At 35.1% G+C, this 13483-nt stretch overlaps 1 protein-coding gene across 13 annotated transcripts in view; it reads right to left on the bottom strand.

Moving 5' to 3' along the window:
• The window catches only part of LOC100680429 (protein unc-79 homolog), a 2400004-nt gene that overhangs the window by 162617 nt on the left and 2223904 nt on the right, over window positions 1-13483 (bottom strand). For all 13 annotated transcript variants that reach the window (XR_004345182.1, XR_004345183.1, XR_004345184.1 and 10 more), the window contains one exon: window positions 11656-11811. Coding sequence is in view for 10 of the 13 variants with exons in the window: in XM_031923950.1 (XP_031779810.1) it covers window positions 11656-11811 (156 nt within the window). In the remaining 3 variants the exon portion in view is untranslated. The remainder of the gene's footprint in view (window positions 1-11655; window positions 11812-13483) is intronic.

The following is a 13483-nucleotide window of genomic DNA, read 5'->3' as shown; positions in this document are numbered from 1 at the left end:
AGCTTGTTGAATATCGTGATCGTGATTGAGTCTCGATATGAATGTATATGTATTTCGTAGTGCTTCGACGCACGAGTTTATCCGAATTAAACAGAGTTAGTCAGGATGACATTGAGTAAGGTGAACATCGTAAAATTTCCAGGCAACGCTGATGAGTCCCGCGACTTTGGCAGAGATTTCCGTGATTGAATTAATTGAATTATTTTCTTTTGAGTTGCATTAGATTAGGATAGCTGGGTTTAAATGAATAAACGATTCTCGTCCGAATACCTTAACTAAAGATCTGTGAGTATATTTATTTATTGCATAGGACCTAAAAATCTACTTAATTCCTTATCAGAACACACACGAACTTATTTGTTAAATTAATACAGCCAACCACGAATTCCGAGTGGTTGAATTTAGCGGATTTCCCTCTGGGATCACATGCTCTATCTTGCTGAATTTTAAGAGTACATGAGCACGGATTAATCCAGATTGAGTTTTTCCCTCACCTTGATTTTTCCATGTTACATTTAAATAAAAAATGAAATATGGCTCAAAATTATGCCTAAGAAATAGGCTTTGATACGAGTAATGAGGTTTTTAAGAAATTCATGTTCTGACATACTTATAACTTTCAAAACCTTATATTAAATTTTTTAATAATTTAATTACCAATCTGTTGTTTATAACAATAAATTAATTTTAATAACCTAAAATTCATTTGAATCAAAAATTAAGCTGTACGGATCCAATTCCTTTGACAAGCCATAACTCATTTTTTATTTAATCTGTAATGTCCCACGTTCATACATACTTTAGCATTTACGTATATGTATAACGCCTGTACTACTGCATTCGTGTACTCATACAGACGACGTATACTAAACCGATTGAGACAGTACGAAACCGATCGCCGAATATCGGAGCGAGTGCTTTGACCTACGAGTCAACACTTCTTATACGCGCGTATTACTAACTTACTTTTGTACATCATCCTTGCACGTCAGATATTGATTGGTCGATCGTTGCCGCGTTTCAATTAATTTCACAACTCCTTAAATTGTCACCGAGGCTTTAAAAGTCCAGGAAACGATCCACGGAGCGCCTTTTGTACAAGTAACCTGTTGTCGTGTAGCTGTACCTGGTCAGCGAGTACGAGTGCTATCCCTCTGTACGTATCGCCTATTGAGTGCGTAGAAAACACTCAAACTCTGTGTGCAAGATATAGTAAAACTCCTTGTTTTCTGGTTTGAGAGTCTGCATAATGCAATAGGCGAAGGGCCCGTCAATAAATCTGGCGTTAGTGGTAACACAGCTTAGATAAGATCGTAAAACTTGCCACGAGTAATTGTGTAGAGTAAGGCCAATCAGTATCTTACGTGCCACGAAGGGCTATCCAGTTCCAGGTCACAAAAGAGAACGAATATATACATATATCGTAAGTTGAGTTTAATAGTACAAACGTCAAAAGTAACTATAATAAACCACCGCACTACGTAATAACTTCAATACTATAATAACTGAATTGTGTATAAGTAATAAGTTTATAATAATTATTAATAATCTATAAAACTCATAAAACAACCTAAAACCATCGAGACGAGAACAGAAGGAGTAAACACGCTTGCTGACAACACCATAAGCCACTAAGCCACTCCAGGTAAGGGCAAGCAACATAATTGTGTATCGTGCACAGATCCTAGTCTGCGATACTACAGCGTGACTATACCGCTGGGACACTAACAGCGTCCGCTTACCAGGCACCGGGACAGAATATCGTCCGTGCATAAACACGCGTCCGCGCAGACAAGAAGACGCGGGACATACTTAGATCTTTGTGTCCGCATGTGATACCCGTATGAGATATATTGAGCGTAAGTTTGTGCTATGAATAAGATTATTGATAAGGTGGTGGAAAATAAATACACTATTAAGTATTTATTAAGTGTAATTTAATATAATAAAACGTAAGACTAGATAATAATTATATTAAGCGTGATGCTACTACCGAGGACTCTATATAGTCTCTAACAACTCTCTTTCAAGCGAGCGCCCTGGAACTAGAGTTCCCTTTCCATTCTCTCTCACTCATACATCACGCGCTCACACGAACACCGCTGACTCGTGCACTAGCACAAATGTACTTATACTTAACACGCCTCCTTACATTTGTGCTATTTTACAATATTATCATTTATTTCAAATTTAACTTTTTACAAAATTTTTCATGCTTTTCTCTACTTAATGATTTCGTAAATATATCAGCAATATTTTCATTTGTATCGACTTTTACAATATTTATTTTACCTTCATTTACGCTCTCATGTACAAAATGATAATGAACTTCTATGTGTTTAGAGTTTTTAGTAAAATTGCCGTACGTTGCTATATTAATTGCTCCAGTGTTATCTTCATATATATTCACTGGTTTTCTACATTTAATATCAAAACATTTTAATAACTCTGTGACTAGTTTAATTTCAGTTACTGCTTCTGATAAAGCAACGTATTCGGCAAATGTTGACGCTTTTGTAACAGACTTTTGTTTTCTTGACCTCCAATGCACAACGTTACCGAATAATCGTATCACAAAGCCGGTTGTTGACTTTCTATCATTATTATCGCCTGCCCAATCGGCATCTACGTAACAATCAAGTATATCACAAACTTTATTTCCATTATAAGATAAACTTAAATCTCGAGATACATGTAAATATTTTAAAATTCTCAAAGCATATTTAAAATGCGTATTATTATAGCAGTTTTGAAATCCACTCAAGTAATTTACTGCAAAACTTATATCTGGCCTTGTAGCCGAACTTATATATAACAAAGCACCAATCAAATTTCTATATTTGATATCTCTTTCACAATCATCGGATTTCTCGAGTTTTAAGTTTACTTCTATTGGTGTTTTATACGCTTTACAATTTTCTACACCATATTTTTCAGCTAATGAAATAATATAATCTTTTTGCGATAATTTCATTTCCTTACATAACACATCGTATTTTACGGTAATCCCTAAATATTCTCGTATTTTTCCGAGATTTTTCATTTTAAATCGTTCAGACAGCATTTTCTTTACTTTTTCTATTATTTCTTTATTTTTACTGCAAATTAATAAGTCATCGACATATAAAAGCAAATAAACAGTATCTTCTTTTAATTTTAATGTATACAAGCAATAATCAATATTACTTCTAATAAATCCTAATTTTATTAGAAATTTATCTAGACATTCATACCAAGCCCTGGGACTTTCTTTTAAACCATATAATGCTTTTATTAATTTACACACTCTATCAGTTCCGTCTTCATATCCTTTAGGTTGATTAACATATACTTCAGACGTTACTTTTCCATTTAAAAATGCTGTCTCAACGTCCATTTGTTCTATATGCAAACCCACTTTACAACAATAAACTAATAAGATTTTTAGCGTTTGCATTTTTGCAACAGGAGCATATATATCATCTACTTCATCTCTTTGTTGAAACCTCTAACTACTAATCTAGCTTTATATGTACCATTCGATTTTTTATTATACACCCATTTTACATCAATGGCCCTTTTTTCTTTACTATCGACTAATTCCCAAGTTTTATTTAATTTAATACTATTCATTTCTTTATCCATTGCTTCTATCCACTTTTTACTCTCATTCGATTGAATCGCCTCCTCAAATGTAGCAGGAACATCAGTATTGCAAAAATTCGCAACAATTTTATTTTTCATTCTATATTCATCATAATATTCAGGACTACTTCTAACTCTTTCTGATCTTCTAGGAATTTTTAGCTGATTTTCATGTTCATTAATTTTAATTTTATCTTTGATTGGGCTTTCAAAAACTTCATCATTTGATTCCTCGCTATCAAACTTACTCTCATTTTCATCTTCATCAGATTCATCGCTATTTAAACCGATACATTTTTCCTTTTCTTCTATAACTTCCACGTGTCTTGCTACTATAATTTTATTATTTATTAATATACGGTACCCATTTTCACTATACCCGACTAGAATTCCTTCTTTTAAATGTGAAACATCAGGTCTTTTTCTGAAAAATATCTCATATGGTGTTTTCTCTTCAATAGTATTCGTCAACGTTCGATTTTTCAAATAAGTTGCCGCTTGAACTATTTCTGGCCAATATACTTTACTTATCTGTGCTTCTTCTAATAAACAACGCGACATATCCATTATCAATCTATTAAACCTTTCTGCTACACCATTTAATTCATGAACATATACAGGACACGGAGAAATAACGATACCCTTACTTTTTGCATAATTAAAAACTTCATTATTTAAATATTCCTTTCCATTATCACATCTTAAATATTTTACTTTTTTTCCTGTTAAATTCTCACATTCATTTACATAATATTTAATGTACTCACACACTTCTGCTTTAGATTTTATTGGGTATACTCTCGCAATCTTACTGTAATCGTCCATAAATGTAATAAAATATTTTTCTCCTCTAAAGCCCGTATTTTGAAAAGGCCCACAAACATCTGTATGTACAATCTCTAATAAATCTTTCGCTCGATATCTATTATTTTTAAACGGTACATTATGCATTTTATTTTCTATACACGTTTTACATTTCAAAAATTCGCCTTTTAATTCATTCGGTATTCCGTTTAATAATTGCTTATTACACATGGTATTCAAATATTTAAAGTTCACATGACCTAATAATCTATGCCATTTTTCTTTTAAGTTCATATTACTAATCTTTTTATTTGAATAATTTACTATCAAATTATTTTTTTTAATTTTACTCTTCATGTGATATAGTCCGTTTTTCTTTTCTGCGATTGCCATTAAATTTTCATTTTTATCAAATATTTTTGCTAAATTTTTCTCCGAAACAATTCTACAATTATCAGTAATTTTGCTAAAACTAATTAAATTCAAATTCATATCTTTAACGTACAAAACGTCTTTCATATTAATTTCAAATTGCTTTCCAAAGGCATCAAAATAACTTACAATATTTCCTATCTTTGTCGCTTTTACCGTTTTATTATCACCTAAATATACATTTACCGGACTTTTCAATATTTCAAAACTCTCGAAGTGACTATCATTATTTACAATGTGGTATGTACTACCACTATCTAAAATCCAATCGATTTCGCTACACTGTTTATCTTTTACCTTACTATTATACGCAGTAGCTGTATTCCGCTCGACCTTGGCTATCCATGCGCCTGTGTTGTCGTCTCTGCTTGACTCGTTCCAGCGACTTGTGTTTTGATTGTTGCTTGCTTCTGCCTGGGAGTGATGTGCGCCTCTATAAGCACCTCTTCCCCTTGCTCCTCTATGACTACCTCTTCCTCTTGAACCTCTGTAGCCTCTTGTTGACCTCCAAGTCCAACTACTATTTGAAATTTGTCCTTCTGTTTGTTCTTGACTTTTACAGTCCTTCATCATATGTCCAAAATTTCCACATTTATAACATTGTCTTTGATTTTTATTCACTGCGAATACACTCGAATTTCTAATGGTTGTTTCGCTTTTATTACTTTTCAGTTCAGCCATTTTAATTTTATTCTTCACATATTCTGCCGTTTGATCTTCATCTTTCAATGTATCTATTAAGTCGCCTATATAGCTATACGACTCCGGCAATGTATTTAAGATATAATTCAATTTTTCTTTTTCTGTTAAAGTAGCACCAGCACTTTTCAAATCATTAACACATTTTTTAAAATCCAAGAAAAACGTTGCTGTATCACTATAATTTTTCAATCTTAATTTTTCCAGTTTATTTCGGCACACTATTTGCATTGCCGTAGATTCTCTTAAATACGTCTGATCAAATTTCTTCATAATTCCATAAGCCGTTGTCTCATTACAAATAAACTCCATTTGTCTATCCGAAATAGAGCTGTATATATAGTTAATTGCTTTCAAATCAGCTTCATCCCATGACTCTTTATCACTTTTCTTTGAATATTTTCTTCACATTTTTTCATTTTCAAATACATTGTAATTCTTATTTTCCACATCTGGTAATTCTCTCCATCAAATACTGGTATTTTAAAATCACCGTAACTCGTCATTTTTGTATTTTCTTGATGTTCACTAGTCTAGATATTTTTTATTATTTTTTTTTTAATCACTTCTCTTGATACTTTTATTACTTATTACAATTTCATCAACCACGCTCTGCTACCATGATAAGGTGGTGGACAATAAATACACTATTAAGCATTTATTAAGTGTAATTTAATATAATAAAACGTAAGACTAGATAATAATTATATTAAGCGTGATGTTACTACCGAGGACTCTATATAGTCTCTAACAACTCTCTTTCAAGCGAGCGCCCTGGAACTAGAGTTCCCTTTCCATTCTCTCTCACTCATACATCACGCGCTCACACGAACACCGCTGACTCGTGCACTAGCACAAATGTACTTATACTTAACAATTATCTCCGTATGTAAGCAAGCGGTCGAGGAAATGTGTATACCTGCGCGTTTGCCGCACAAGAAGACTTACAGATACCCCTGTGAGATCTATTGAGCGTAAGATCTCTGCTCGTGACAATCTAACGTGGAAACAGCTTTGAGGGTTCATCACTTCACGAGAGCGAGCAGATGTGCTTATTATTCTTGTTAGTATCTTTCAGTTAAAACTGTGAGAAAGCGGGATTTATTTTTCTCCGATAAATTTATTAGCTTTGACTGCTATCTTATAAGGATACATTTACACACTTTCCACCACCTTCGCTTTTCACACGTTTCTCGAAAATCAGAGAAGGAGGAGCTTCTCCAAGCAAATGTAGGCGCTTCCCTCTCTTTTGGGAGGGCTGCAATCTTTCCCTGAGAGGAGAGAGGGTGTTTTAGTATCTTGGAGAGAGAGGGGATCCCTCCTCTTTCATCGGGTACCAAAATACTCTGAGAGGAGAGGGGGTGTTTTAGTATGCCTATGTTCTGGTATGCCTATAGCCTATCTACTAATAATTGTTATAAGCCCCACCCCATGCAATTATACCATAGTTTGTAATACTTTAAAAGAAGGCATAATATAATAACATTAGCGTTTTAATATCCATAAATTTCTTTAGCTCCGCAAAAACAAAGATTAAATATCTTGATGTTATAGTTTATTATTAATCCTAAATATCTATAACTGTCTACTCTACTATTTATTACGTTCTTACCAATTTTGATATTTAAGGTGCTCGACACACTATCACAGTAATTGTCATATGCAACATATACGGTTTTGTTTACATTGAGCTATAATTTATTTAGGTTTAGCCATATTGCAACCTTACAAAGATATTCATTTAATCTTTCTCGTGCAGCTGTCCACGAGTTATCACATGTAATGATAACTGTGTAATCTGCGTAAAATAATATATTTTCATTTTGCATATCTATGAATAGGTCATTAACATATAATATAAAAAATAAAGGCCAGGGCAGAGCATACCCTACCTTAAAAACTACCGACGAGAATTTATGGTAGGGACGGTTTGCGGAAATAACCTTCATTCTTCTGTAGATCTCCTCGTTAAGTTTTTCAGTCGCACCGCCTCAGTAGGTCAAAAAATTTTTAAAATCTTTGAGGCCCTGGAGACACCCTAACAAATTGTTTAAATAATCTAAAAAAAATCTGCCGTATTCCTTGACTATTCGGCTACTGCTAGGAATCCACAGAAAATAGATACCTGAAGTTTGATGCATAATGTGTCACCCTAATATATATATGTATATATATATATGTGTGTGTGTATGTGTGTGTGTGTGTGTGTGTGTGAAATAGCAAATAAATATAGGATACACGAGTTTAAGATTGACAAAATTGATTTACGTTTAATAAAATATTCAAAAAAATTTATATTCAATAATAATCGTTATGCTGTGGCTTGCTTGAGTATGCTGCTATAAAATGATGTATGGAGTAGAAATGGAAGAAAATGCAAAAGCGCATAATAATAATAATAATACACTTTAAGAAGTAGTATAATGCTATTAATTCATGATGATTGTACTAAAAATGAATCTGATTTTACTACATGTAATGAAATTGCTGTTGTATATGTAGATAATGACGGTGCACTACCATATAGATCATATATATTTTGCAACGACCACCCAAATTATTTATAAACTTAATATCGGTCGTGTACATCCATGGCCAGTAGAACAACGTTTATAATAATTAGTGTGGATTGCTAGCGCTAAGTGTGCAGAAGACACAGCTCGGCTAAGTTAGATATCTCCAAATGATGTGTAGGTCCGCGGAGGCGGCGCGATTCATGGACAGTTGCAACAGGTGTCTAGGACGAACAGTGGCTAGTACGCACGAAATGTTTGAGGGCGAGAGAGAAAGAGAGAGAGAGAGAGAGAGAGAGAGAGAGAGAGAGAGAGAGAGATTAGATTAGATTAGATTAGATTTATTTGACGTACAGTATGTTGTACGATAAAAAGTATACAGCAGCAATAGTAGTACAGTAAAAATGTGTATTGTGAAAGTATGATAGTGTGAAGATGGGTCAAGCGAGAGTGTGTGAGTGTGTGCGTTTGCGTGAGTGTGTACAGGCGTGTGTGTGTGCGCATGAGTGAATGTGTACAAGCGAATTCAAGTGTTTGCGTTTTCAAGCTCAAGAAAGTGCTCTTTAGCTAGTCTCTTGAAACCTGAGACAGATGTAGTGTTACGAATGTGAGATGGCAGGTTGTTCCATAGGTATGAGGCGCTGATATGAAACGAGTTCCTCAGCGTCTCCGTCGCGAATGTCGGAATATCCAGAGGTATCACCTCCCCCCTAACAGGCCGAAGTATGACGCGGAAGTCAAAGTATGCCAGTACGTATGATGGTACGGCTGTGTTAAACATTTTTCTTAGGAAACAAACAGTGAAATACTTCCTGCGTCCGGCAGTGGTTAGCCACTGCAACTCCCGCCTGTATGGGGAAATGTGCTCATCTCTTCTTACACCATAGATGTACCGAATTCCTGTATTCACGAGCCTCTGAAGTTTTAGGTCGAGTTTCTGCGTCAGGTCACAGTATACGAGGGAACAGTAGTCTATAAGAGGAAACAGGAGGGCCTGCACTAAGTGCTTGCGCAACCTGAGATTGGTGCTTTTCCTGAAAAAGTAAAGCCTGTACATTAGTGTGTGAGCACGCTTACACACTTGTGTAATATGCTCCCTCCACGTGAGCTTAGAGTCGAGCACCAATCCCAGATTACGCACGGAAGATTCAAAGCTGACCTGGGCACCCCCTATGTTAATGAAAGTGTTAGCTGTTGAGGGTAATGCGTTTATGTAGTAGGGAGAGCCCAGGACAATTGCTTTAGTTTTAGCAACATTAAGTTTTAGCTTATTCTGTTCAGCCCAACCAGTAATCCTCTCAGCATTGGCACTCATCTTGTTTGATAAAGAATTGAGCTCTTCGAGGTGGCATTGACTGTAAATTTGCAAGTCATCCGCGTAGATGAGATGGAAAACATCGGTATCAAGGCAGAAACCGATGTCATTGATGTACAATGCGAACAGCAGTGGACCCAGAACGGACCCCTGCGGAACGCCGATGTTAAGACGCCGAGGAGAAGAACGTTCGTTATTGTCACCAACGACGGCCTGCTCTCTACCAGAGAGGTAGGAGGCAAACCAGCGGATGACTTGCTTTGAGAAGCCGAAGGTGGATAGCTTTCTCAGGAGCCTGACGTGACACACAGTGTCAAACGCCTTGCTAAAGTCAAAGAGAAGGAGTAGTGTTACTTTCTTTTTGTTTATCCCAGCTCTGGCATCATCAGTTAGCTTAATTAGGCCAGACTGAGTGCTGTGACCAGTGCGGAAGCCTGTTTGAAGATTATCTAGTAATAGCCTTGATTCAAGGTATTCTGAGACTTGCCTATGCACTAGCCACTCCAGAGCCTTGGAGAGAAAGCAGAGAAGTGAAATCGGACGGTAATCAGTCAGGGCTGTTGGTGAGCTGACTTTGTTGAGTGCGCGCACAAGTGACATTTTCCAGGCAGATGGGAAGCAGGGTTCGCTAAGAGACAGGTTGAAAATATGACTTAGTAAGGGAGCAAGAACCGGCAAAGCTTTTGAGATGACAACCTGTGGGATGCCGTCACTCCCCCTGGCCTGAGTGTCAAAGTGCGATACCGCAGCCAACACGTCCGATTCCGTTATAGGTTTGAATTCGAAATGTTCCGGGAGGTCAAGACTTTCCAGGGTAGCAAGATAATCCTCAACAGTAGGAGCCAGCGGATCGTTTGAGATCGCGCTGAAATGAGTGTTGAGTTCATCTGTGGTGTATCTAGATGGTAAGGGGGCCTTGGTGGCAGAAATTCCAAGTTTCTCCAGCTCTTTCCAGATCTCAGCAATATCGGTCAAGGTGAGAGAGAGAGAGATAAAGAGAAAGTCCATTTATGAACATAATGATGGGGCGATAGGAAGAAACGAAGAAAACCGAACACCGATACGAAGTTATACACAAAAGCATAGTATATTTGAAAGTGTTTGCTGATAAACTAAATTTTTCTAAAATAAAAAAAAATAAATTGTACATACCTAGTAACTAGCTATATATAGTATATACCTATATAACTAGTATTTGCGACTAAAAAATATATTTTGGATCTAATAAGACCTTCACGACGACACAACACTGTCTACAGATGAATTCTCTAGGTATCGATCAAAATTACCATTAAATATCCGTCACATCTCGTAGATGATGTCTAGGTTATAGGATGATCATCAAATCGTCTGCGAAGAAGTACAACAAGTATCGGTCGAAACTATCATTAAATATCCATCACATGTCGTAGATGATGTCTAGGTGCCAGGATGGTCCACAGGACAACGAGAGATCGTATAATAAGGATCGCTTTTGCAATATTTTAACCACAAACATCACCTTTTGCAATATTTCAATTCAACATTTTTGTTTTATAAATTTTTTCATTTTGAAATCTCAGTTTAGAAATTTTGAATTTCTAATTTTAAATTTTTATTTTTTTTAATTTGTTCTTTCACCCCTACACTACTGCAAAAATAAAATTATTTTGCTTAAGCAGTTAAGAAAAAATTATTCTTGTCAAGTGTAATTATTACCATCGTTTGACGCCGCAAATAGTCTCAGTGATTAAGACAGGAAACGTCCTCTAATTTTATACAGCATGCCGTATTATGGATCGATAATTATGATTCTAAGATGTGCAATATATAAGGGCTTTTAGCCGCTGCAAGCTTTTTAGTCACAGGGAAGATCGCCTTTTTTATACTGCCAGCCTTCCTAACATACGCTACCGCAAACAAATTTAAGCTCAAACAATTAAGGCAAATAATTTACAGTAGCTAAACGAGCTTAAAGGGTTACGTAAAACTTACAAGAGTTTTCGAATTACATGCTAATTTACAGAATCACTTTGGAAAAAGTAGCATTCTTTACTCCTCCGATCAAAAGTGAACAATGTCAAAAAAACTGTCAACAGATTTAACTTATCTTCATTACCTTCAATTCAATCTACATGGAGGAATGCATGACAATTTTTCCAGGGTGTTTTTGTGATTAGGACTTTAATTCTGTACATCGGCATACAATTTGGAAACACAAAAATAAATCAATAACTCTTTTGCATTCATTTAATACAGTAAGAATTTGGCGAATGAGAAAGATTTTACCTTGATTTTACTTGATGTGTGGACATCCATTAAAAAATCTATGATATCCGTAATTTGATTTTTTAATAAATCCGAAGCATTTGTATGATATACAGGTGTCATATTATGAAATGTTTTTTTATATTTGATCGTTGACAGTAATAAACCACCAGCATCCTGTAAACATATATTTTAGAATTAAATTCAGCAATAGTATATAATACATCAAGTGTTATTTGGTGCGAAAGTACGTAAGGTATAACGCTCGAGTTGCATATCATATTTGTTGTGATTCTATGCATAAAGTGAACTTTAGCGTTCACAAAGTTAACATTTTTTATACTTATATTACATAAGTTACATTTATTAAGGTAGTTCACCGGCTGCAGTGGTGCTTAATTAGGATTTTTATTAGAAAATTCGTATTTTAAGATATTATACAGTGTTATCTAATGTCAAAACCTTACAATTCATAGTATTAAACATTAGAATGGTGATATAAATTGTTTAGAGTAGAATACTCTCAAATCTTGTAAGAGGGAGGAACACTCCGCACCTATATATATATATATATATATATATATATATATATATATATATATATATATATATATATATATATATATATACTGATAGCATGGGATAAAAACGTTGAATTGTTGTATCTTAAAAAAAGCCTCGTTTGCCATTTCTAACTTTTTCTCCATGATTTGTATTCCTATTTCACACTATAAGCTAGTTTTTAAAAAATATTCTGAAAAATCTCGCTTCGCAATTCAACTAAACTTCCTCAAAATTTGGACTCGGTATAAGCTTCCCATGTTAAAATACAAAATTTCAAGGTTTAATATTTCTAAAAATAATGTCGCTTAGGGGATAAAAAAATACCACGTGGTAGAGGACACTTAATTGAACATGTAAACAAAGTTTGAGCGATATCCTAAGAAAAAAAATATTCTGGTAAACTACCTTAAAGATCCATTGCGATTGCGCGAAAATTTCAAATTTCAATCAAACAACCATTATTGTTTTGTATCATTCACTTATAATCGGAAAATCGAGTTATATCAAGGGGCGCGGAAGCCTACCCGATTATCTTCTTTTCAAGTTAGCCACTTTAAAATATTGGTAATAGGTTAATAGGCTAAAGGGATTTTGAATAATGTTTGAGGTGTTTATGAATATATATGTGTGTTCATGCCGCAAACAAAATCTGCAGATCATGGTTTTGGAGTCCGCCATACGTTCTTCTAAGTTGGAAAACCTAAATAAATACGCCACACGCCCTCAAGCTCAAGTTAAGTATTTTGTTTTCTGCTGCTGTGGTGATTGAAAAAAAAAACAAGTTATTTGGATTTTCAGTGACATTAAATAAATGTAAATATTTGAAATCTTGTAGATATTATTTAACTTCTGGTGTATTATTAGTGTCGTGTTTCAAGTGTCAAAACTGTGGAAGTGCATCTATAAGTGCTGCATGGTAATAAATTCTGGTTATTGAAAAAGCTAATGAAAACATTTAGTCTTTTTGTTGGATAGATTTGTATTTTCTTTACTGGTATTTTCATAGGCGCCGGATGGCTTTCAGGGTGAATCAAGCACTAGCGAGGAATGCAAGTGATACAGACCTGACGTGTGAAAATTATATACCAGGGACCGTACTTGGACTGGGCACAAAGCACTGACTAAATGCATGAAAACATGCTGGCCTGTGACTTTAAGAACAACATTAATAGCGTGATCAGCAGCGACACCAAGCTCGACATAAAACTTTATCGAGCTTTCGCCGCTCGAGCTCGACGACGACCGCGTCGCCTACAATCATGACTACACCGGCTAATTTTTCTCG

Source organism: Nasonia vitripennis (assembly GCF_009193385.2).
Source record: "Nasonia vitripennis strain AsymCx chromosome 2 unlocalized genomic scaffold, Nvit_psr_1.1 chr2_random0002, whole genome shotgun sequence".
Classification (NCBI taxonomy): domain Eukaryota; kingdom Metazoa; phylum Arthropoda; class Insecta; order Hymenoptera; family Pteromalidae; genus Nasonia; species Nasonia vitripennis.
The sequence above is the reverse complement of the archived record's forward strand: the minus strand, read 5'-3'. Positions and strand labels throughout refer to the sequence as shown.